The sequence below is a fragment of the Sceloporus occidentalis genome, unplaced genomic scaffold, assembly GCF_023333645.1.
Source record: "Sceloporus occidentalis isolate IW3139 unplaced genomic scaffold, rSceOcc1.0.p SCAF_1, whole genome shotgun sequence".
Classification (NCBI taxonomy): Eukaryota; Metazoa; Chordata; class Lepidosauria; order Squamata; family Phrynosomatidae; genus Sceloporus; species Sceloporus occidentalis.
Window position 1 is genome coordinate 21,598,161 of NW_028316981.1, and position 26,417 is coordinate 21,624,577.

Sequence of the window (26,417 nt, forward strand, 5' to 3'; positions counted from 1 at the left end):
ACCTTCTTTTACAGCTTGCACACTATCTAACACAATTGAATGTACAAGAAAAAATTCCCTAGCAATTAGTATCAAATTATGGAAAATGTAGGGAGACCTGGAGACATGGGGGAGCACAGAATTTTTAAGTACCCAAGCTTTCATTTAATTAAACTTGTTTCCTTCAGTATTGCTTCCAGTTGAGGAAAATAAACTAAGCATTAACAGGGCTGAATCCATTGTCTTGCAGTAGCATGTTGGAAATGGTGTGGCTTTGGAGTCTGTGGGTCCACAGCCTGTCCTGCCTCTTTTGCATCCTCAGATGTTGGGGGTCTGACTTACAGAAGTACCAGTTGCATTCCTTGCCACAATTGCAAGTAGGATGTGGGGGAGATCTGGAAGACCTTCTAGTCCTGTACATACCCTTAGTACATACAGAAGAATGTATGTATGGTTGCAGTTCAGTCTGCAAGCATAAACAAAGCTTTGCGTAAATGTAACCCTATTGAGATAGAATTTAAAGACCTAGCTGTGTTGGTCAGGAAAATTCCGTATGCAAAGGGATCTTGTAGCACCTTAGAGACGTAACTCAAAAGTTGGTAGCATGGGCTTTTGTAGACGTAAGCCTACTTCCTCAGATGTATGTTATCCTCAAAGGTATTACAAGATCCTTTTGCATACTGATTAACCCTATTGAGTGCAAGAGGAGTGCATGGTGCTGTTATTTCACAGTACCACATGTTACCATTGCATGATATTTGTTTTGATAGACCTCAGAGCAATTGAGATATCACAAGCTTTGAGTTCCTGCATGAAAGAGGGTTGGACTGGATGGCCTTTGTGTCTTCCAACTTTATGATTCTATGTTCTTTGTGGTCTCTGTGACTCACATATATGGGTGGTTCTTTCCTTATGCAGAACCTGTCCTGAAACATTTAGGGCTAAGCAACAAAGAATGCATGTACATTTTACCTTTCCAACAGAAAGCACAAGTCTTACTAGTATTAATACAACCATTCACCATTAAAAGGAAAAAAAACCCTGTAATGACTTAAAAGTGCCAAAGGCAAGTAGTCATGTATTTTTTTTTTAAGATGCCTTTCTTCCTTTTCTTCTTTCAAATAGGCCAGATTTGTCTAGGATGAGACAGGAAGGAAATGACTCAGAAGAGTTTGTAAAAATGGTTTATTTGGTGTCTCAGATGACAAAACTATACAAATATAGAGGGGATGGGGAAGTCCTAGGGTGAATGTGCCAATATAGCACAAAGTGAATGGGAGTCAAGATTTCCACTCCTGTCTTATCCAAGCTCCTCTCGTGTTTTCCCTACTTTCTTGGGAAGTTTCTTGGTAGAAGCATCTTCTAATTCCTTGGCCTTGTAGTAGTGAGGGGCCACCTCCAGGAGCCATGTGCTGTCAATTTCTATGACCTGCAGGAAAGAGAAAGACTACTGTGAGCCTAACAAAATGCATTATTTTTTTATTTATTTAAATATCCTACTTTTCTCCCAGTATGGGACCCAAGGTGGCTTACAAGATATTAAAGTACAACTCAGGCTTATTTGATAAAAAATATTAAAAACACTAAATTTAAAAAGGTTTAAATAATATTATAAAACATAATGAAAAAGGCAAACGACTTAACAAACTCCATTACAAAACCCATCTACCAATTAAGTTGCGAGCCAAAGACCTACCTGAATAAAAAAGGTATTTGCCTGCTGGCAGAAAGAGAGCACAGAGGGGGGCCCAACTGAGATTCCCTCAGATCAAATTTTGCTATTTGCCGCTTCTTTTGGGGCTGGCAAAAGGGTGGATTGGGGCCACAGTGTGTGGTTGCCATGGCCCCAATCCAGCTTTCTCAGGGGCGGCTTCAAGCTGCCTCCCCTTTGGGCAGTCTGTTTTGCCCCTAAGTCTCAGGAATTGAATGCAAGACCTCTTAGCAGCAGCACAAAGTGAAGCGTGACAAAGAAATGCTGCTGCTTTCCTTCCTGTCAGTACATCTTCCCCACACACTCCACTGTCCACCCTCCATGGAGAACAGAATAAGCAGCATAAAGCGGCCAGTCCTCCTCTCCACGGACCCAGACAAGTCCAAATGCCTAGTTCAGAAGGGCATTTCTTCAGAGGCAGGTTTGTGCGCATGGTGCTCTGAAAGACAGCTCATGCCACTGCCAGCATTTGGAGCTCAGGCTCCTCTGAGGAGCTGCTGACTATTTCCTTGCTATAGCATTGTCCAGTGAATCTCTCCAGAACTCAGCAAAGCCCACTCTGGAAAGCCACAGTGCCTGCATCAACAAAGCGCTCTGGATGGCAAAGCAATTTGCTGTCCTTTCTATTCTGCTATCTGAGGAGGTACCTCACTCTGCCTAATGAAAAGCGTAGCCCTTGGACCTCTCTGCCAAATATGCGGTCTACAACGGAGCTATAATTACCCCGCACAACACTGATTTCTTCTCCACTGCAATGCTATACCCCAAAACCCTGTCTATACCTGATAACTACGGTAGGGTCTGGTTGTAGTGTTCCAAAACGAGTGTCATTTTTTGCTGTAAAGACCCTCTAAAGACCACAGTACTAACCTGTCTCATGAATTCTTTAGTTGTAAAGACCAATTCATGATAGATGAGCCAGCGTGGTTGTTCTTCAAAAAGGGAACTGTTTGGATGGACAAACACTGTTTGTTGGTGCTTGACTGTCTTGTAACCGCTGCGGGTTAGGCGAGCTGTGTGATAGAAGAAACCCGCAGTAATGGCCTATGGACAGATAGCAGGAATGAGCACAAAGAGTCAAATTAGTTGCTGCTATCTGAACTGATCAATTACTATGAGAAGTTATACAATGGACTGTTTTTCCAGTGTTCTCCCAGTGCAGATGGGTTTACAAAAAGACTATTTTTCTGGCTAAACTCACAATGATTCTCTTAGCATACCTCACTAAAATTGGTAGCACTTTAGGTAGTCATTATTAACTTGCCCTATTTCTTTTAATGAGCCTGCTCTCAGCATATCTAAATTTGACTCTAACCCATCACATTTATTTTTCTTACATTCATGTGTTTTTTTAATCCAAACTACTATGGGAGCTCTTTTTATTGCCAAAAGGCCAAACAGGATAAACAGATAAATATTCAGAAGGCTCCATCTGCAGCTATGAGGCAGATCACCTGTTCGTCTGCCCTCCCTCATACAGATAATCAGAATTGCAGATTCCACACTGCGAAGAATGAACACAGGACTGGAATGTTCTTAAAACATTCCAACCATGCTTTTTACACCAAGACCAGTGACAGAAAAAAGGTGTTTGTACCTTACGGACTGGGATGTAGTCTCCCTCACTGGAAGTTATGTCCACTTCAATGCGTTCCATTAACCCTTCCAGCTGTTCTCGCACATCCCTGGCTCGTCTCATGGAGCGGAACTGGATGAAGTTCTCATAGCACCACTGCATGGAGTAACCACACTCCACCCACTGAGAGATAGAAGAAGGACAGGTTCAGACCAAGTCACAGATTTTGAGCAATCTCTAGACCAGTGATGGCAAATCTTTTAGGGGCTGAGTGCCCAAACTAAATGGTCTTCCGGCACTGAGTGTTACACAGTGCTGGGGGCTTCCACCCTCCGGGGGTTGGGCCTCCGCCCTCAGGAGCAGGACTTCTTCCCCTCTTGCCCCCCTGGGCTAACAGCTGCCCCTCTAGGCTGAAGGCCTGGAGAGGGGGGGGAGAGGAGGAGGCATGTGCCTGTTCCTCCTGTTCCTCCGCACTATCTCTGGCCTTCAGATGCTTCCAGAGAGACAGCATGAGGCTGGGGAGGGTCGGGAAGGAGAAGGAAGAGGTGTGTGCCTGTTCGTCCTCCTCCCTCCGTATCATCCCTGACCTTCAGGGCCTCCAGAGAGGCAGTTTGAAGTCAGGGAGAGTCAGGAAGGAGGAGGAAGCCCGCGCCTGTTCTTCCCCCCCATGCCATCCCCAGCTTTCAGCAGTCTCTGGAGAGACAGCTGAAGGCCTGGGACAGCCAGAAAGGAGGAGAAAGCACCTCTTCCTCCTTGCCTCAGCCCTCCATGTGCCATCTCTGGCACACCTGCCATAGGTTTGCCATCACAGCACTAGACCATTCCACATACCCACTGACCTGACTACAGCCACAATGTTGAGTACCATCAATGGCTTGGCACCACCACCAAAATTGTCCTCACCCTAAGAAAAGGTTGCAGTCACATCCTGTCACCAATAGAGAGCACTGTCATCTCCTGAAGCTGCTTGTAACATGAGGGCATGGAAAAGCCAAGCACCAATAGCCTGGAGTAACTTTACTAGTAAGGGCAAGATAGCACAATGAGCAGACCACATTCCTTCAATGACTGGCTGAAAAGTTGTCACTGAAGGTGAAAGTAAAATCCCCTATCCTTTGGTTCCAAACTTACCCAGTTACCCTAAGTTAGAGAGAGAGAGAGAGAGAGAGAGAGAGAGAGAGAGAGAGAGAGAGAGAGTGAGTGTGTGTGTAGCCAAAGCTTCTGAAAGAATATTGAAATCCATGTTTCACCCCACTGTGAGTCAATGAGAATTTTCACATGAGAAGACTAAGCAATGCCCTCAAAATCTGAAAGCAGAAATCCAACATAACATTTCATTCATTAAGACTGTGCACTAAATTGCTTGTGACAAGTTATGTTTCAATGTGTATGTGTGTGTTGTGTGCCTTCAAGTCATTTTTGACTTATGGTGACCCTAAGGTGATTCTATTGTGGGGTTTGTTCGGAGGGGGTTTGTCAGTACCTTTCCCTGAGGCTGAGGGTGTACTACTTGCCCAAGGCCACTCAGTGAGTTTCATAGCCATGCGGGAATCGAACACTGGTCTCCAGAGTCATAGTCCCACATTCAAACCACTACACCGCACTGGATGGGGGCTATCTAAACAATCCTGCCTCAAGGATTAAATCCATGCTCTAGCAATACCAACTGAGTATTTGTCTAATCAGTGATATGAAAGTTCCATTAATAAAAAAGTCAGCACACAATTAAGCATCCTGATGTAGAAAACCACCATAGCATCTCAGTTAAATTTGTCGGTGAAGCTCTTTTCTTGAAGTAGCCTGAAGTTTCACAGAAACTGATGACTGAAAGACTCTGTCCCTCTTATGCCTGATCCCATTTCCAAACTTCCCTGACCAGGAAGTACCGTCCATACCTGACTGTAAACATTGAGAAGAACAAGGTGGTCTCCACCAGGCAGGAAGAAATTCATGCGGGCATTGTCTGCATGGACTACTTTGTCCTTGGGCCGGTAGAAAATGGCATTGTTGACTGAAAGCATGGCAGCGATAGTGAGGATCTGCTCTGAACACTTGTACCTGGAGAATTCCACCAAAGAAAGTGAGAAGAATTAGTCTTGGCAAGGTGGAAGCAGTAAAAAAAGAAAGAAAAAAGAACAGCTTGGATACAAGCCATGAGCCCAGCACTGAAAAGCAGCCAGTGAGTGAAAACTACTTTAAAGTGAGGAACAGAGGAACTGTAAGGCAAAAGCAACAGAAGGACAGTCAGTCTGTGGAATGTGTAAAGAAAAACAGACTGAATTAAAATTTGTCCTATTAGATCAGGTTTCCCCATTGGTACACTCCATATTTTCCAAAACAAATCTGTTTAAACATATCTAAAAAAATGTTAACTGACAAGTAAATAAGGGATTAATATTATCATTTTATATAAACTTTTCTAGAAACAAAATACAGTTGGACCTCGGTATTTGCAGACTTGCCATTCACAGATCTGAGCATCAGGAGATGGCAAGCCTGTATTGTCCCCAGCGGTGGCATGTGCACGCGGCCATGCCACAATTAGGGACAACAGGACTTCTCCTGAAGTCCTGTTGTCCCTAATGGCAGTGTGGCTGCACGCACACGCTGCCACTGGGGACAATGCGGGCTTGGGCATCTGCGGATTTTGGTATCTGTGGGGGAGCAGGGGGACGGTCAAAAACACACACACACACACCGTGGATACCAAGGTTCCACTGTACAGTCAGCCCTCTATATCCATGGATTCTTTATCCACAGATTCAACCACCCGCAGTTTGACTATATTTGAAAATATATAACTTCCAAAAAGCAAACCTTGATTTTCCCATTTTACTATGCCATTTTATTTAATGGGTCTTGAACATCCACAGATTTTGATATTCACGGAGAGTACTGGAACCAAACCCCAGCAGATACCAAAGGCTCACTGTATGCATAATATTTAAAATGTAATTGCTGAAATGAAGAGATCCTGCACTGGAAGACATAACTATGATGACGACGTTCTGTTCTTATACTTACCTCTGATGATGCCATTATTCAAAAAACGTATCTTACCACCCCAACTACAGAGTTTCTGAAGCTCTGCAGATCAGAGTGCTGGGGCATGATGTCTGCAGTGCTCTGCTAGTAGGGGGCACACTGAAGCAAGCAGCTGGAGAGACCCAGTGTTGTCTGTGACCAGGAGAGTGCTGCAAACATCATTTCCCAGTGCCCTGATCTGCAATGTCTTGTTAATCATTTCTCTGAAAAGACTAGGGATCACATTTGGTCCTTAATGATCACAAACATGAATCATCAGCAGTTAACAAGATCCTAAGTCTGGCTTACAATTTACTGAACAAGATGCCAGACAATTTTTAAAAAATATATGGGTGTTTTTTAATCAATACATTTTTATCCATGATTTTACCCATGATTTCCTGATTGGGAAATTTTATTATTAAAGAGTGTTCTATATTATATGTGCAAAATCAGTCTCTCAGCTCTCCCAACTGGATAACAGATAAATAGATTATAATAATATATATATTACATTTTCTAATACAGAACATATGAAAAAAATAATTTCAAGCGGATCTAAATGTTTTGCAAAGTTGTCTAATAGCTCAATCAAGTTTTTGAGCCCTCCTACATTTCTTGGGAAGACTGTAATAAAATGAGTAAGAAACTGAACAAAGCAATGAGGAAAGGAGCAGAGGTCACAAGCTTCACCCGTGATTACTGAACTTAACAAGGCTAAGCACATAATTAACTGTCTTGAAAAAGACCCAGGAAGGCAGAGAACAGGGACTCACTGTTCTGAAGCCAGGATCATCTTGGACAGCATGGGATCCACAGGAAGCTCCGCCATCTTCCGGCCCAGCTAAATAAGGAACAGAGGAAGACAATGCCGGATAAAGCACTAGGCACAAAAGCTGGCTTCATCTCCATTGCGTGGGCAGCAACTGCATCCTGGCATTTTATCCTCACCAGGAGGCAAATGATCCTGGGCCTGCTTGGGGATGAGAAATCCCTCCTCCTGACCTTCATCCTTCCATGTTAATTGTCTTCATTGGGTTTTTTTCAAGATTTAAATATTGGGGTTTCAAGATTTAAACATATTTGGACCTACTGGATGTCACAATACTCTTCCTCGTAGTACTTGTTAAAATTATGACTGGCAGATGACACGTGAATTTTTCTGGAATATATTTGAAGGACCATAGAGGGTCTTTTCTGGGGTTGCTTTTCTACCCTGGAAGTCTCTTCCAGGCTCCCTCCTTGCCGTCCTTTTGTTGTCAGGTGAAGACCTTTCTATTCCAGGAGACATTTTCTCTTTTTGCACTGGACTGTTTTCAGTTTATGTTTAGTTTTAATTCTATAGTCAGTTTAATATTATTAACATTTTCTATGTTTTTAGAAATATGTAGTTTTATTATACATATTTTATCGGTTATTATTCTGTAAGCTGCCTTGAGTCTCCCTCTTGGGAAAAAGGTGGGATACAAAGCGACTGACTGATATCTCATACATTGATGTGCAACCTCCTTCTTAAAAATCACCCCACCACATATCCCAGCATGCCTACTTTTCAAGCTTTGCTAAGCACATGGCAGAAAGGTGCTTCTTGAATCAAATACTCTTCATATTTAATGCATTTCTAATTAACACATTTTTATCCTTTCCTTCACACCTCCAAGGAAGCAAGGGCAATACATGTTTCCCATTTTTAATGCTCAGCATAACTGTGTGGGATAGTCTAGGTTCAGAAACAGTGCTGTGCCCTCAATCTCCCAGGAGTATTTGTGTCTTAGCAATGACCTGAAGTGCTGGATCTCCCATTAAATTCCAATAGTCTATTTCTAAAGGCTCTCTCAGGAGAGTTCTACAAACTTCTGTACAGAATGTGCTGGGAAATGAGACGTTATAATAAATTATTTTTATTTTTATGTTTTCGGACTACCACTCCTGGATTCCCCTGGCCAGATTGACCAATGGCAATTCAAGAAAGGGTAGTCCAAAAAAGTAAAATTTCTAAACTTTAGATCCTATTCTATACCATCGGTGACAAGGATATGAAATCCCTCTGTATCCTCAGCCCATGGAAGTAGGGAGTAACTGGAAGACCTTCATGAAATTTGTCTTCTTTCCAGTGTCCAGCACTATTCCCATTCAGGATTGGATGGACAGTAGAATACAGCATGCTTTTTATACAAGAAATTTTGTCTGAGAATACAGCTTGGAACCCATGAAGTTGTACCTTGGTAAGCTCGCCAAGATGATTGAGGGCCCCCAGGGCATAAAGCTGTTCTAGTGCCAGTACCAAAGTCTCGTGGGGTGGTGGGTCCATGAAGTCGAAATGGATCAGATCATTGATGCCTAAGAGAATGAGATGGGAAAACTAAGTCTGATGGATACCTCCATTAACCTTCCCTACAGGCAATTTCCCACACCTGACAATGGATTTTTCCCATTCTAGCCATTACATATATATTTTAAGTAAGACTCTAAAAAAGTCTTTCTTTGCTATTAGAAATGTTCCTATTACCATCCAGGAAAGACAGTTTTCAGGATCATCCCCATCCTAATTTCCCCAGCCACATACCCAAGCTCTTCAGAAGCAGTACCACATTGCCCAAGTTGGTCCGCTGAATCTCTGGCACTGTGGTTTCTTCCATCTCATTCTTGTAGGCCCAGGCTGTGTAGAGACGGAAGCATTTCCCTGCAGCCACCCGGCCAGCTCTTCCTGCTCGCTGGTTAGCAGAAGCCTGAGGGGTGGGGAAAAAAGAAGAAACGTTTGTAGTATGTGGGAGAGAAGGAGTTGACAACTGGGTATTTTATCCTGCCAGATTTGAAGAGTGGATGTAAGAATTATTACAAAGACTAGCAAGTACCTCAGGGAAATGAGTCAAGAATACCTGGTTTTGTTTAATAAAACAACAGGAATGTAGCCCTTACTGTAGAAATGGCAGGCTTGATAGTATATACAGCACCTACTGAAATCCTATAAACCCTGAGAAACACATGGACAGACACACCATAAACCCTTCACTCTAAGCCACCCATAAACCTTTAGGAATACTATCAAATTCACAAGAAGTGGGATTTGGGAAATTCTAATTTTCTCCAGCATTCAGTATGTTACAATCACAGAAGACTCTCTAAGTTAGTTTTACCAAAATGCTCCAAACACGTTTATCCAGAGGGAATTCTATTGTTGCTTGTCTGAGGATACTGAGAGCCACCCTGTACTCTATGCAGCTACTTGCAGCTGTGATCCTACAGCGTTTTCATAACTGTATGCCATTTATGGGCTCTACAGACACTATGTAGAGACTATGTAGAGTTACAGAATACAGGTAACATTTTTGCAGCTTTATAAACCATTTATAACTCCATGCATAATTTTTTCGCAGTCTCAAAGGTGCTACAGGATTCCTTTATGTAACTCAGTTTATGCTGCATGACATGTTAGTACAGCTAAAATCCAATGTTTCATCCCTTTTGGTATTTAACAATCTTCAGGCTAGATTTCTTTCTTAGTCCACTAAACTGCTCCCTGCAAAAGTACAAAAACCAACAAGAAAAAGAGGAAACCAATAATTAAACAAAAATGGCCACGAACATGTTCAGATCCTGAACACTATAGCAAATAAAACTAGGAGAGGTGATAAACTTTGAGAAGTACAGAAGCTGTGTACCCGAGAGCAAGGAGTAACAATGAGTGACTCCATGCCTGTGCGAGCGTTGTAGCTCTTCTGCTTGCAAAAACCAGGATCAATCACGTAGATGATGCCATCTATGGTCAGAGATGTCTCTGCAATGTTTGTGGCCACAACAACCTGGAGAAAGGAAGAGAGGTGCATTTGTGAATTGAGAGGAGGGGGAGAGCAGCTGCTTCTGTCATAGTTAACACAACATTGTAAAAAAGGAAGGGTCACAGCTGAGGGACAGAGCACGTGCTTTGACTGAAGAAGGTGCCAGCTTTATCCTGGATCCTGCAGTTATCTCTGGGGTGCCACTGAAATATTCTGCCCCCAAATTCCCACCACCTGCCCACTTTAGCTGTGGATTTTAGGCTGTGACAGCACATGACAAGCAGCTGACTTCCCATACAATCCCCATTCACTGTCTGGCACCACCACTGAAGTTAGAACAAGGTGTCCACCCATGGTATCAATACTGGGCACCTCCTTTTGACCTCAGAGCAACTTGCACTCACAATGATAGTGCCAGGCAGCTGTCAGGTTCTGCAGAGAAGCTAGGGCTATCACTGGCTACCAGTCAGCAAGGCTATATATCACCTCTAGTATCAGAGGCATTATACCTCTTTATATTTTTGAGGGTTTTTCAGGCTATGTGGCCATGTTACAGAAGAGTTTATTTCTGACATTTCGCCAGCATCTGTGGCTGGCATCTTCAGTCATCTTTTCTCTGAAGATCATCAGACTAGCCACTAAGAACAAAATGGTGGACAGGATAGGCCCTCATGGACTTAACAAACAAACAAACAAACAAACAAACAAACTCCAGTGTCTCCACAGTCTTCCCTCCTCTAAATGCTCCAAGTGTTACTTCCTACTTGGAGGTTTGCAGCCTGGAAATTATTACTTGGGAGTTGTGATTTGCATGCCCAAAAGTGGCTGTACTGAGCTTATTCCTGAGTAGGCATGCATAAAACAAAACTATGTTTATGCCTGCAGGAGAAATGCCCTAATTGGTACCAATTCCATCTTGCTCCATCCACTTTTCTTTGATTCCACCTGATGCCCTTATCTCCATCCTCTGCTGGAATGTGGCCTTTCCAAATTGTTATCTGACCCTTGGGCCACAAATGCCCCCCATCCCTGACTGTATAAAAAAGGATTATCCAATAGACAACACAGATCTGCACCAAATCAGTTACCACTTCTTTCCTTGCTCCATGTCAGTAGTTCTTACCTTCCTGGCTCCTGGTGGAGTTGGCTCAAAAATCTTGGCCTGCATGTCAGAGGGGAGGTTGGCATAGATTGGGAGGACTAACAGTTCTGCTATTTTGGATCCCAAGCGACGGCAGCGATCCTGCAACATCTCGCAGCATGCCTCAATTTCTTCCTACCAATAAGAATGGAAGTTAAAGCCTGCTGCATGTACCTTAAGGAACAAAAGTTTAAACAGGGCAGAGTGGTATACACAGTGACTTACCTGGCCAGTGAGGAATACAAGGATATCACCTCGGGGCTGAGTAACATGTATCTGAAGCACTGACACCACGCATGCCTCCAGGTAGTCAGCCTCTGGGGCCTAGGAAACAAGGATCAGAGGGAGGGAGAACCATCAAATCATCTCCTATTGACTCATACAGGTTCAGCCAAACTCTGCCTCCCAATGGCTTTCCACTACCCCTTGTTCAAGACATTCAATCACAGAGTCCAGAAAACTTGCCTTTTAGGATGACAATTTCCCAAATCCTCCCAGCCAGCATGGTCAGTAAGGGATCCATAGGTTATTGTTCCCTTTTGTCCTATGTATGAGCCTGTTTCATACTTAGGCAGCTTCACGCTTACCCTAAGTATGAGCCAGGCTCATATTTAGGGCACTGATTCATGCATAGCAAAAGGGAGAAATAACCTATGGAGAAGGTGCCAGATGTTGTACCCCTGAGCAGTGAATGAGCAGAGCTTTGGTAAATCACTCCCTAAATCCCTCACTGTTCATGTTGGCTGGGGGAATCTGGAAAGCTTTGGGAGACATACCACCATGTTGACACTTCTGATCCTGCCTACTGTTTATTCCAACATTAATAAGTCTTGCTGTCCCTCCTGTTCCACACAGGCATAGGTAGGAACAGAAATCTGCATTCTTGGAAAACTGTTATCATGCTGCATGCAAAAAACAACAACAAAACACCACGTTTCTCATGCTTTTCTTATGGCCACTGTTCCCCTCAGATTCCCTGTGTGACTCTGCTTTTCTCACAATTTCCTGCCCCACCTTTCTCCTTCCATCTCTCCCACTCTCTCCCCTTCTCACACACAGTCACTCTGAGGTCCTTCCTCCCTGCTGACCTTGGTATAGAAGATGTCAACAGGGAACCTGCGCCCAGGAATGCGGAAGATGGGAGCATCGTCAAAGAAAGTAGAGAAGCGCTCTGTGTCCAGGGTCGCACTGGCAATCAGCACTTTCAGCTCAGGCCGGAAGCGAGCAATGTCCTTGATCAGCCCAAAGAGGATGTCTGTGTGCAAAGTGCGCTCGTGAGCCTCATCAATGATGACGACACTAGGAGAAATGTCCAGGAAGGTTGTTATCACTCAACTGACAGTTGCCACTGCAGCAGTTCTATTCATCTGCAGAGTTAATTTGCAAACTTTATTGCGATAGTCTGGAGGCAGTCCAGTACTGCATCTATTTTACTGAGGCAAGTAAAATGACTTGCCGAAGGATGGACACAGCGGAAGGCATCTTGTCAATGGCATATGGGCGCATACATATGTCCCATTTGGGAAGAGGTGCAGAGGTTTATTCTCTAGGTCTTTGAGCCCCAACAAAAATTTCCACCTGGCAACTGTCAAGATCATAAGGGGCTGCCGATGCATCTGCTTACTTGTGAAGAGGGGAGAGAAGCAATTCAGATGATGAAGGTGCAGCTGATCTAGGCTTCAGAGGAAAGGAAGAGAGTGCACTTCATCTCTGAGCACACACTCATTTCTTCCCTCTGAACACAGAGCAACTGTTTCTTCATCATCTGAACTGCTTCCTCCCTCCATCCCTTCCAATGGTAAGTAGCAGCAGGTCGGGGGCAGGGAGGACATGAAATTATGTGGGTAGAGCATTAACGCTCCTCCTGCTTGATGTGGCATCTTGGCCAGAGTCTGCCGTTGGGAATGGGCTTTGCATCTAAGTCTCCCAAATCCACAGCCAGAGTGCTACCCACTGGGCACCATGTTAAACTAACCTGGTCAACTCTTGGAACTGGAGGGATTCTATTTAAAGTTCTTCTCTGACAGCTTTCCATTCCTTGCTTTGGCCTGCACTATTTGCAGTGATGCCAGAATTCAGCCCTTATCTAAATTTACATCTCTGGAACAACTGACAATTTTACAACTCTCCTTTAACCGACCAACACAGCTTATTAGGACTGTGCAACCAAAGTGATTCACATCGATTCAGATTCCAAAGTGGGTTGGATCAGCTTGATTCAGATCTGGAGCAGATTGGCCCCATCTGAAGCAATGCATGATGATTCGACCAATCTAGAGGACAGGAAGCCAGAAAGTGTGTTTCCAAGGATAAGGCCATGGTGGGTTGATATAAAAAGAAGAGAAGTACTTTTTCTACCTACTCAAACCTATGCAGAGAAGTCTGGTATTGTTGCTCACCTGTAGCTGCTCAGGTCAGGTTCAGTCAGGAATTCCCTTAGCAGCATCCCATCAGTCATGTACTTCAGCACCGTCCGCTCAGAGGTGCAGTCCTCAAAACGGATGCTATAGCCCACCTGGGGAAAGGCTTGATATTAGATACAGGTTACCACAAAGCCCTTATATGCAGAGAAATCTTTGGCCAAATCTATTCACCTCAAACCCATATGTTCACAAAGGGACACAAAGCGAAGAGGAGCACCCAAGCATATTCTTGTTCCTTTTTCAAATCAATGGAAATTGGATTCAAGCCTCCATGAAAATGGGATGGGGAAACAGCCTGTCTGACCCACAAATGGTGAAGCAGCCAGCTATATTCAGATCAAGAACAGAGAGAAGTGGGGAAGGTGGTGGAATGGACACATGAAAAACTGACCTCAGGGACAAAACCCAGCTGCCTCCTAGCTGGGTTCAGGTTTATTGTCACTTCCCTGCAAGATATTCCAAAAGGGGGAGATTACGTCCTTCTTAGCTACAGTATTTGAGAATGAACATTTACATGCCAGCAAAACATATTTAATGATTTGGGTAGACTACTTTTTCCTGCCACCACTTCACCTCGCTTGGTGAAGACAAAAGAGAGAGGCTTCTCAATGGATGCTCCTGAAGTAGAAACCAGAGCACCTTCCTGATCACAAGTAATCAGCAGTGAAAAATATTAAAACTTTCTCCTAATCGAATCGCTAACTTCAGCACCTGGACAGTGTAGAGTTTAAGAGGGGTAGATCAGGTATCTCTGAGATTGTCAGAAGGTAGATTGGTTCTCCCAGAACCACAAATTTGCTTTTCTCTGCTTCCAAACCTGAAACTACTAACAAACCAAAGTGAAGCTATGTTACAAAGTCTTGATTACTGGAAAACAACCTTGAACAGTGTAGCTGACAGAAATACAGTTCCCAGTATAAAATGTATCTCTCTTTGCAAGATCTGAGCAACATGGGCTGACTTAAGGGAAAATGAATTGAATGCTCAATTGTTGATTGTTAGTAATTAACACCTATTAGACACATACACTGAATGAAGCCATGAGAATCTCTGTAAGGTACATGTGAATTTTTCATCATCTGTAATGTCACCGTGCAAGCTTATGAATTCTGGAATAATACCAATAAAGTTGTTCTTCTTTGCTCCTGGTACAGATTGCCATGCTATTCTGTGATCAAGGGAATCTCCTTGATCAAAAATAACTTTCCAGATATAGGGTCTGAACTGCAGTCCAGGCTGGTCCCCTCCCTGCTCTCCTTTCAGCAGCAGGCAAAAAAATTACTTTTCAAGCAGGTTTTAAACACATAATTGAGCCTAGGGAGGCTTTTTATTGGGGCACTTGCTTTGGTAGTTGTTTTCTAATGGTTTTTATATTTTTAACTGAGTATTTTTAAGGATTTTACATTTTTGGCTTGTTAAATTAACATGGTGTTTCAGTTGTGTTTTAAAACTACGATTTTGTTGTTGTTGTTATTGGATATAAGCATTTTTTTGTGAGCCAGCTTGGGCCCAATTTAGGAAAAAGACATCATGTAAATAAGAACCAACATGGTGTAGTGGCTTGAGTGTTGGTCTGTGACTTTGGAGACCAGAGTTCAAATGGTGGCTCAGCCATGTAAACTCATTGGGTGATCTTAGGTAAGTCACACTCTCTCAACCTCAGAGGATGGCAATGACAAACCCCCTCTGGAAAAACATGCCAAGAAACCCCTATGATAGAGTCACCTTAGGGTCACCATAAGTTGGAAATGACTTGAAGGCACACACAACAACAACAACAACAACAAAAGTATATAAATAAAATAAATAAATACTGTTACAGGGATTACAAGCTGTTGTAGCTGGCTGCAAGGACTGGGAATGATGTTCCTTCTTATACCTGCCCCCCACACCCCGCCCAGCCTTCTCCAAGCACATACTTCATTTCCAAGCTTGACACCCATTTCCTGGGAAACACGGGCAGCCACACTCATAGCCGCCACTCGCCTGGGCTGGGTGCAGCCAATCTTCATTCCTTTTTCTGTGTAGCCCTGTTGGGAAGAAAGAAAATTCTAAGTCCTCAGTACTCACAGGCTTGTTAAGTGTATCAGAATGTTTGTCTAGGGACTGAAATGTTGCTGCTGCTTAGGGAACTACAACTGGATGAAATGCCCACACCCACATCCTCAACATATTAGGAATGTGGAAAGAACAGAGAAATCAAGATGTTTAGGTTAACACCAGGACTGGAAAAGCTTTACAACATATTAAGCAAAATGGTTCTCAAGATTCTGTGCATCCTGTCACAGAATTTGGTAACTCGGCAATTTAACCATCTCAAAACAAAAAACAATTTAAAAAGAAACACCTAGCCTTCATGGCTGAAAAGAATAAAATGAGCGACGACACTCCCAAGAAACTGGCCTTCTTATTGTTAGGGAATGGGACCCCTTATCCAATCCAAGATCAAGATGGTCTACTGTCTTATTACCATGTTGACTTGCAATTCTTGCTGGTACACAAGGCACAGTACTCCCATAACCCATGGGATCCTACTGGTTAGTCACCAACAAAAGTAGAGCTACTGAAACAATTGCTGAATGGTGAGTTGATATCTATGTAAATCTGATTGATTCAAAGGGTCTATTCTAGCTGACACCAACAACAGGATTCAGGGGTGGTGTTAGCAGGAGAGCAAAGAGTGCCTTCTAGCAAGCTCCAGCATTAGTCTCCTCAATCTCAAGAATGACTCTTTCTCTTCATCCATGTCAAATTACCTCTTCACATAAGTACTGGGGAATCTGAGTGGTCTTGCCAGAGCCGGTCTCCCCTTCAATTATGAGTATCTGATGTTCGGCAATGGCAGCAAGTAGGTCTTCACGGTAGGGAAAGATGGGCAGGCTCCGGCGCACCTCCTGGATGGACAGCTTCTTGCGCTCAGCCTCTGACAACTCTGGCTTCTCCTCCTGGGACTGAGGGAGAAAAGAAAGGAAAGTGGTAGAGATTTTGCTACCTCAGTGGAACATAACCACTCTAGAATTCTACACTTACATCCTATCAGTGAGAAAACACAGCCCCATAAGTAGACCTGGGGCATGATCAAAGCTTTATGGTAGAATTTTACACGTTAGCTTATCTAGTCTACTGACCAATCTATATTCAAGACAGGGGACAGTAAGTTAAAATTAAAAATTTTAAGAACAATATTAAGGTGCATCTATACTGCAGAATTAATGCAGTTTGACATTGTTTTAACTACCAAGGCTCAATGCTAAGAATTCTAGAATTTGCAATTTTGCAAGATATTTAGCCTGTGCTAGAGAGTTTGGTGTCACAACAAACTATAAATCCCAGGATTTCATAGGATGAAACCATGACAGTTAAAACAGTGTCAAACTGCATTAATTTTGCAGCGTGGCAGCAGCTTCAGAGCAGTGAGCCCTTTCCTGTCTGCTCTCTGGACAGCTGAAGAGTACTTCTTTTACTTTTGCTATGCAGGGAGTGACAGGTTGAAAAAAGAAGGAAAAAGGGGGTGAAACTAGCAGCACCTTCTCCCCCACACCTGCTTTTTTATGCTGAACAGACTGGCATGTTAAGGATTGAGAGAGCTGATAAATGAAGACTTGTTGAAACACGTTCAGTGGGCCAGGAATCCAATTTCAGTGGCAGTCGCTGGCTAATCTGCATTACAGTGGCTCCTTGGTATCCACTGAGGTTTGGTTTCAGGACCTCTTATGGATACCAAGGTCCATGGATGCTCACGTCCCATTATATACAATGGTGCAGTAAAATGGCATCTCTTATACAAAATAGCAAAATCAAGGTTTGCTTTTTGGAATTTAATATATATATATATTCAAACTGTGGATGGTTGAATCTGTGCATGCAGAATTTGTGGACGAGGAAGGCCTATTGTGTTTTAGTACTCTTGCCAAGCCCTATCTCTCATGCCCCAGCCTGAACTCACCTTGTTTTGAACTGTCCCTCGCATCTGCACAGCATTCACAAACTGGATCATCTCATCATCCTCAAGGACATACTCATAATCTTTGTGAGGATGGCGCTGACCAGCATCCCGAGCCCCAAAACGGAGAGCAGCTGCTCCTATGTGGTCTTCTTCCCAACGTCGCTGCTCATCGCGTGGGGCCATGTGATCCTCTGTTTGGGGTTCCTCATAACGATCTGGGATTTTCTGCAGGACAAAAACCAAATCCAGAAGAGGTGAGGTGCAGCCTTTCCAGCTGGCAACTCAGTGCCTTGGAAGCATCAATGCACTGAAGGTACATTCACAGCCTAGTACAGCAGGCTACATGCCTAAACAAACTGCCAATGAACTTGCAAGCAAACTTATGTACTGGTGAATCTGAATACTCCTTTCACTGACATTTATCCCCAAAATGATCCTAAGAACTGCTATATCCAGTTTCATCACAGAAAATGCTCAAAGGTAATTTGATCAAAAGGCAGCATGTTTGCCTACAGCTGCTGGTGACCTGGTGGTGACATGCATCGAGTATGGGCTTTAGCATGCCAGGAGATCATTTAGTCCAGCTTTCCTAAACATAATACTTTCCACAGATGTTTGACTGTAACCCCCATCATTCCCACCTAGGGGTTGGACAAAACTTATGGAGTCCAACCTTTGCTCAATGTAGGCTCTGTTTAATTGCTTTCACACTCCTTCCTTGCAAGGAAGATCCTTCAAGGCAGATCTTTATATTTATCTGCCCAAAATGCCCATGAACCATCCAAAAGTGGTCTCTAGCATATTAGGTAGATGTCTTTCCCCACCCTGCTGTCTAAAATTCTTCAACTGGAGAACACATTCATTATACATGCAATTAATCATTCTTCAAAGGGTACCAGGATCCTGATTTGATCACGCACACGACTGCTACCTTGCTGCGACTTTCCTCAGGCATATAGTAGCGATTGCTCTTCTCCAGCTTCTCCTGCTCTCCAGCTTGCTTGTACTGCTTTGCCAAGTCACGCACTTTACGTTTGTATTCCAGCTCCTGTCGCTCCAAGGCTGTGAGCTCCTGCTCAGAGAACAGATATTCCTCATCTGCTATCTCCGCTTCCAAGTCTTCTATCTTGTCTTTTTCCCGTTTGGCCAAATACTCTCGGCGAGACTGCTTACGTAACTCTGGGATCTGTCAGGCAGAAAGGCAAAATACTGGTTAGCCAAAACAGCAAGAATTATTTTACAATTTCTACTTTAGATCAATTGTGCTCCTATTGTAGAGATTTTTAAACAAGACTCACTATGGGACAATTTTTGCTTTGGGTAAGTACAGTAGTTTGTCCACCACTCAAGATGACCTTTGAAGGTACACCACATAAATAAAGTGCGTTACATTTTTGAAAAAATCCATCAAATATTACAGTGGGCCCTTGGTATCCGACTCTGATTTCAGAGTCAGAGGTCTGCATATTGTTTGACATATTTGCTTCAGTTGGTGTTTTGTTAAAGCCTTTGGAGCATAATCTCTTTGCCTGAATGTGCATATGCACAGTTTTAACTGTTTTGCTCATGTCTCCAATTTAATTTAGCGATCTGTTTAATAAATGTTTATTGTAGAGTGCATCTACAGTGTAGAAATAATGTCATTTGACACCACTTGAAGTGTTGTAATGCCATCCTATGGAAGCCTGGGATTTGTAGTTTTACAAGGTCTTTAGTCTTTCCCCCCAAAGGATGTTGGTGGATCACACAAAACTACAAAAACTACATGGAGCCATGGTAGTTAAAGTGGTGTCAGACTGCATTATTTCTACACTGTGGATGCAGCCTAAATCACAATCCAGCAATTTAATTAGACAAAGAGGGAGAGTAAAGTTCTTACCATTAATTTCTTGTCCTCTTCTGCCATCTTCAGACGCTTCTGAGCTTCTTCATAGGCCTAAGTCCAACATGATTGGAAAATAAAATACACAAACATACAAATCAAACAAAAACAAATGGTTTTAAGAGTTATTATCACATTTTCAATGCAATGTTTTCAAAACTGTGGACTGAGAAATAACGTAGTTCTATAGAATAGTCAGGAAACATCTCAGCAAGAAAACTGATGGAGAGGACCTTCCTGCCAACTCATATGTATGTAAGTTTGCTATTATCTTTAACAACAGAATCTGACCATCATAAAGCAAATAATAGCAAATTGCATATAGCAATTAAATGCTATAATTCCTCATATATTAAACAGGGAATAAAACAGTGATAAAAATTAGAGCAGGTGGTCTAGAGACAGAAGGCCTACATCTGCTAAGACAGATACTTGAAATTTTAATGTTGGTTTCAGGAAAGAATGCCTTGGAAAGATTCATGAAAGAAAAACAAGTAAAGGAAGGATAAATGTAATTGCACAAAAAGCTCTAATCCAGAGTAACCTGGGCAGAAGTCTGTAACATCTGCACATTAAAATTAAGTAACTTTGCATGAGTTACCTTATATTGGGCAAGTTATTTTTCATTGTTTTCCATCATGCATAATTTATTCTGCTTCTGTTATTTAAAGTAATGGAGATTTTATTGGAAATTTTATTAAGGATCTTTTCTGCATTCTGAGATCTTTTTTTTTATACTAAAAATGGTTTATGCTCTTCAAATCCTGTCTCCATCACCATAAGAAATGATTCACAGAAAGCTAGCTTCTGTAGCCATTGCCACATTCCACAGCCTTTTCAAGCCTACACAGAATCACGATATACAAATAGCCCTATTTATAAATAGCATTTTAGATTGCAGAGGGACACCTGCAGCTTATTTAAATTTCCACTGACGGAGGCTCCTGAATACATTAACTCACAATACTCTAAGGCAAGAAAACAATCCGAAATCTGAGCTAGTTGAGGGCTTGAAAAACATAATATTTTGCCCAGCCCAACCTTTAATGAAGCATGCCTGGAGTCAGTAATGGGCTGGATGAGGGAAAACCGACTCATTCTGAATCCAGAGAAAACGGAGGTACTTCTGATAGGTTCTCCTGGCTCGGGAATGGCGGTGGTTCCACCTGTCCTGAACGGGATCACGCTTCCTGTGAAGGACTCCGTGCGCAGTCTGGGGGTGCTCCTTGACTCGTCGCTCCACCTTACATCTCAGGTGGATGCGACGGTCAGGAGCACCTGTTATCAGCTTCGGCTTATCCGCCAGCTGCGCCCATACCTGGGCCAGAGGGACCTTGAAACGGTAGTACATGCTCTGGTAACCTCTCGATTGGATTTCTGCAATGCGCTCTACATGGGGCAACCCTTGTACCATACCCGGAAGCTACAAATGGTACAGAACATGGCAGCCAGACTGGTCACTGGTACATCCAAGGCCAGTCATATTACACCTGTACTTAAAGATCTGCACTGGCTGCCTATTCGCTTCCGGGCGCAATACAAGGTGTTGGTTATAACCTATAAAGCCCTACATGGCTTGGGCCCAGGATACCTAGAGGACCGCCTCTCCCCATACAATCCGCCCCGCACCCTCAGAACATCCGGGCAGCAGCTACTGAGGGTCCCAGGGGCTAGATTAGCCTCCATATCGAGGAGGTCGTTTACCATCATCGCCCCGACCCTCTGGAACACGCTGCCCATAGAGCTCTGCTCGGCCACCTCCCTGGCCCAGTTCAGGAAGGAATTAAAGACCTTCCTGTTACAGTTAGCATTCCCGGACACAAGTTCCAGTTAGTCTCCCCCCCCCCCCCCCCCCCGACAGCAGTGGCAAGCTGGCTAGAATGGGGTTTTTAATGTGGGTTTTAATTGTATTTTTATTGTATTTGTATTGTGATTGTTGATATGCTGTGCACCGCCCTAAGAAGGGCGGTATAAAAATAAAACTTTTATTTATTATTATTATTATTTATAAAACAGATAGGTGACATGAGACATTCAGGGTGGATGGTGAGGAACAATCTGAAAGAGCTTCCAGTAATGGAAGCAAGACCCCCGTGGGCTCAGGCCAAACCTTTTTGTCTGAACGCTCCAGGATGTTGCGTGTCTTCTCCTTGTCTTTGCGCTTGATGCGCTCCGCGAAGGCATCCCGCTCTTCCAAGTCCTGCAATCGCTCTCGCTCACTCCGATCCCATTCGTCCTCTTCCTCCTCCTCCTCCTCCTTCGTGGTGGCTGGGGCCTGTTTCCTACAGCATGAATGGCAAAATTGGGCACTGTCACCCAGTGTGGCAACTCATGGTGCCACCCCTCTCACACTGACTTCCTCCCATTCCCACACCCATACAGAAACCTTGGTAGTGTTTTATATACTTTGTAATTCCCATATATCCCTGAATGTAACGGCAATAGTTGTGACATAAACAATCACCCAAGCCTGCCTTTTCTGAAAGCGAAGGAGACTCACCGTCTCCCATCGCCTGCGCTGCTCCTCTCATCGGAGTCTTTGTCGTCCTCCTCCTCCTCCTGGCGCTGCCTCAGGTGTTTGTGCCGCTTGCGCTGTTTGCCTTCAGGGCCTCGTGGGGGGCGCTGGCGCTTGGAACCCTGGGCTGCCGCCGCCCCACCAGGCTGTTCCTCGTCACTGTCCTCCAGCAGAGTGTAGGAACGGTTCTTCTGCTGCATGGCCAAGGCCTCCTGCTCTGCCAGCCTGGCTGGGCGTTCCCGCGGGGCCTGGTGGGGAACCTGCCCAGGAGGAGGAGAGGGGAAAAGGAAGCATGCCAGGTTACAGGGACAGGCCAGAATGGCCTTAGGGACACGTGCCTGTGTCAGTGCAGCTGTTTGACAGTGGGACACACTCCCTCAGAGAGTGCTGGAGTCTCCTTCTTTGGTGGGGTGGGTCTTTAAGCAGAGGCTGGATGGCCATCTGTCAATGGGGGTGCTTTGATTGAGAGTTCCTGCATGGCAGAAGGGGGTTGGACTGGATCTTGGGGTCTCTTCCAACTCTATGATCCTATGAGTGTTCAGGGAAGTGGTAGTTGGAGCTGGAGAGGGAAATGAAGGCATTTCCTCCACCCCCAAATAAGAACTCCCCAGTCTGTCTGTGCCCTCCGGCCATGGAGCTCCATTGGGCCTGGCCTAGATGTAAGAAGCAGCTAAGGACGCACAGCAACAAGGTCGATGGGAGCTGCAGTCCAGCACTTGGCCAGGGCCATAGGGTTCATCCCTCATCCCCTGATGCCCCGCCCCTTTCTCCACAAGCCCCGCCCACTTTCTCCACAAGCCCCGCCCGCTGGCTGACCTTTTCCCAGAGCTGCTGGGCGAAGGCCCGGGCGGAGGGCTCGGTGACGCGGAGGGTCTCGGTCTCCTCGAGGCGGGCCAGGAGCTCCTCGGGCGTCCTGCTGCGCGTGGCCAGGCCCACCATGAAGGCCACCACGTGCCGCTCGCTCAGGCCTAGCAAAGAGTGCAGCTGCCCGGAGACCCAGCGCTCCAGCTCCCCCGATGCCATGATGGCCGGGACTTTTCCCTTCCCTCTCGGGCCACCGTAGCAGCGCTTCCGGACACGTGCCACCGGCGACCAATCCGCGCTCTCGGATGGAACCACTTCCGGTGGTCGCATAGCAACGGGTCATAGAGAGGAGCAGAGCGGAGGTTGGCCCTATGGATGACTTCCGGGGCGGTCCTCCAACTTTAGTGGCCATGGGATATATGATAGTGAGGGATGATGGGAGTTGTAGTCCAATTGTTTTATTGCTGGGCTAAAATTTAGCCCCAAATGTAGGACACTTAAGGTCCTCCATTTTTCTTAAATGTCCTACATTTTGGTCTAAGTTTTGTCCTACAGCCAACCTTTCCCAGGCAAGGATGATGGGAGTTGTAGTCCCAACAACATAAATCTATGAGAAGACTTGGTTGTTGTTGTTGATGCTGTGTGCCTTTGTGTGCTGAATCCTGAGGCCCTATGATGAGTAATTCAATGACTTGCATAAGAGTACAAAGTAAGGCAGCATCCACACTGGAGAAATAACCAGGTTTGGCACTGTTTTAAGTCCTTTCTGGCTCAAGGCTATGGACTTCTGGGAGTTGGAGTTTGTTGTGGACAGTCCCCTAGTGTGATAAACTAACCGGATTTACAAGTTTGGTTTAAATTCGAATGTGCTTTAAACCAGTTTTAACTCCCATTTTCCTGTGGGATAAAGCTCTGAGGGTGGTCATGGTGGGAGCCAGTATCTCAGTTCTTCCCTATTGCTCATACCTTCAAGTCCCATTTCCCACTTATGGTGACCTAACTAAGGCAAACCTATCATAGGGTTTTCTTGGCAAGGTTTGTTCAGAGGGGGTTTGCCATTGCCTTCTCCTGCGGCTGAGAGAGTGTGACTTCTTGCCCAAGGCCACCCAATGGCTTTCCATTGCCAAGCATGGTTTCAAGCCCTGCTCTCCCAGCATCTTAGTCCAACACTCAAACCAGCTCTCTCCATCCTGTTGTTTCTTTCACTTCTTAAGTGTGCTTTAATTCCGTGAGTCTGGTTGGTCCAAAACACACTGCAGAAATAATCCAGTTTGAGACCCTTTAACTTCCCTGGCTCAGTGCTAGGGAATCCTGGGAACTGTAATTTATTATGGCATCAGAGCTCTCTGACAGAGCCAGGTGGACAAACCCAAATATTAATGTTTGGTGATATGTAAGAGTCAATATGTATATACAGATGGAATAAAAGATGAGAGTGAACCAAAGTACACACTGTTTACAACAGAGGCATCTGGGAGAGTGGGATGCAGAAGGGGGCAGATGTACAGATGCTCAAGGTGAAGCGTTCATCCAGGCGCCTAAAGGGAACAAAGAGCCTTAGTGAAAGACTGATAGAGAATGTAACTTCACAGGCAGAAAGGCCTCTGAGTGCCAGCATAGCTGATAAGGGACAATGGGGTGCATCCACATGTATTGTGAAGTATATTTAAATGTATTCATGTATCTGGGCTATGACTTTTGGAGTGTGAAATGTCCAGTGAGGTGATGATGAGTTTTCTGTTTGTTTCCCTATAAAAGTAACCCTTTTTCTTTGGCTCAGTGCCTCAGTTTTGTTGGAATGGGAATCCCTCTGGGGACAGCTAGCTTTGAATAAATCTGAATTCTCAACGAAATCTGGGTCCTCCTCTGCCTTACTCTAATTTATCAGAACCTTTAAAACCTATCATCCACAACAAGAGAAGGCTCAACGTCTCACAAAACTACCGTTCCCAGAACTCCCTAGCATTGCATCAGGGCTGTTAAAGCAGTCTCAAACTGGATTATTTCTGCAGTGTGTTTTGGACTCTAATCTTCTGGTTTCTTGACTGCAGTCCCTATTTTGATGAACGGCTGAGCAATGGTATAGGAAACCTTTCACTGTCTCGATTTTTTTACTGTCTACTTTAAAGTTATGTAAATAATCTGTGGTTGTTATTATTGTTTTCTGAATGTTCATATGTAAACCTTTCTTTGCACTTTCTTCACAGGGAAATCCCAAAAATGATTTGTTGCTGCTTATTGCCTGTTTAATAGCAATGTGTTTGAAAATCTTAATTGCGACATCACGTTTTGCATGGGATAATAGCTGTTTAAATCCCCAATTTCCCCTGTGTGATAAGGGGATATGTTCAGCATGTACACTAAAAAGTTAGGGTGATAAAATGCAGTATTGCCTGACTCCTTTGCCAATTGGAAACATTTCATTTTTCCATATTCTGTCCTGACGGTAGCCTCTTGTCCTGAATACAGGTTATGCATACAGGTTAAGACTTTGCTACTATCTATAAAGCACAGGCTGATTTTCTTTGTAAATTCTTAAATGCGCTCCCTTATCTAACATATGTTTGCAATATGATCCTTAGTGCATCATCCTTTCCTGAACCCAGTGGGTTCAGGACACCAGGCATTTCTCCTTCCATACATGGTAAATCTTTACTGTACAATTTTTAGCATCATTTTTCTAGCGTGAGTCTAGTGGTTATTGCAATCCTTGGTATGCCATCTGTGATTTATTTTTCTTCAGAGTTTTGAATGCAGTTTTTACTTCAGTTTGCAAAATTGTAGGTTCATCTTCAAATGGTTCTTCTTTGAATGAATCTGTCATCCTTTCATTTATTTTATATAGTTATTCATTGTATTGTATTGTTTCCATCATCTTTTTATTCCTATTTGGTAATGTAATGTGTTCCCCTGCTGGTAGTAGAGCATCACCACTCTTGGTTTAAATTTCTCTTTGAATTCTCAGATCTTGTGGAAGAGCTTTCATGTTCTTTGTTTTTTAGTGTTATCTTCTATTTATCTGCATTGATTGTTATAGTAGTGCTCCTTGTCCCTGCACATAAATTGTTTAACAGTTGCATTCAGTTGCACTATTTCTTTCCCCTTTTACTTTTGTTTCTCCTCTGTCCTTAACTGAAGAATTTCATCCGTCATCCATTGAGTCTTCTATTTCTTTTTGGCTGCAGACAGTGCCTTTTGCATTTCTTTCTGTCACTGTCCTTGGCTTTAGTTCAGAGATTTTCTGGTCAATGAGGCTTAATAGTGGAAATCTATTTTTTTTACATTTTCTTTAATTTGTATGGAGATGTTCTTAAGGTTGTATTTTGTCACAATGGTTTATTTTGTGTTTGTATTTATCATTATTTTTTATATTAGCAATTTATGGTCTGTGCCAGAATCTGCTCTTGGTCTTGTTTTTGCAGAGAAAATGGTGCCTCTCCATTTTCTGCTTCCAGTTATGTAGTCTATTCCTTCTTCTGCATTCTAGGTACCTATGATTAGCAACATCCTAAGTACCTATGTGTAATTATCTGATTCAAAGTGTCTCATTCCTGTCCACTTTAGCTTACTCAGCCCAAGTATTGAAATATGTACAGAATGCAGTGAAGGTATCTATAGAAGTATAAGAGGAGTTCTC

The 26,417-nt window shown here is 43.8% G+C and overlaps 1 protein-coding gene across 1 annotated transcript; it reads right to left on the bottom strand.

Moving 5' to 3' along the window:
• Positions 1-1,147: 1,147 nt before the first annotated feature.
• LOC149321111 (pre-mRNA-splicing factor ATP-dependent RNA helicase DHX16-like) lies at positions 1,148-23,037 on the bottom strand. The gene is made up of 20 exons (XM_089515795.1): positions 22,793-23,037; positions 21,962-22,236; positions 21,572-21,743; positions 19,459-19,515; positions 18,511-18,765; positions 17,580-17,804; positions 16,390-16,584; positions 15,553-15,663; positions 13,610-13,725; positions 12,299-12,509; positions 11,436-11,534; positions 11,193-11,345; positions 9,953-10,093; positions 8,857-9,019; positions 8,512-8,630; positions 7,067-7,134; positions 5,162-5,324; positions 3,288-3,449; positions 2,561-2,734; positions 1,148-1,408 (listed from the first exon to the last, which is right to left on the bottom strand). The coding sequence occupies exons 1-20, from the start codon at positions 22,997-22,999 to the stop codon at positions 1,280-1,282; spliced, it is 3,195 nt and encodes a 1,064-aa protein (XP_089371921.1). The 5' UTR covers positions 23,000-23,037; the 3' UTR covers positions 1,148-1,279.
• Positions 23,038-26,417: the final 3,380 nt, after the last annotated feature.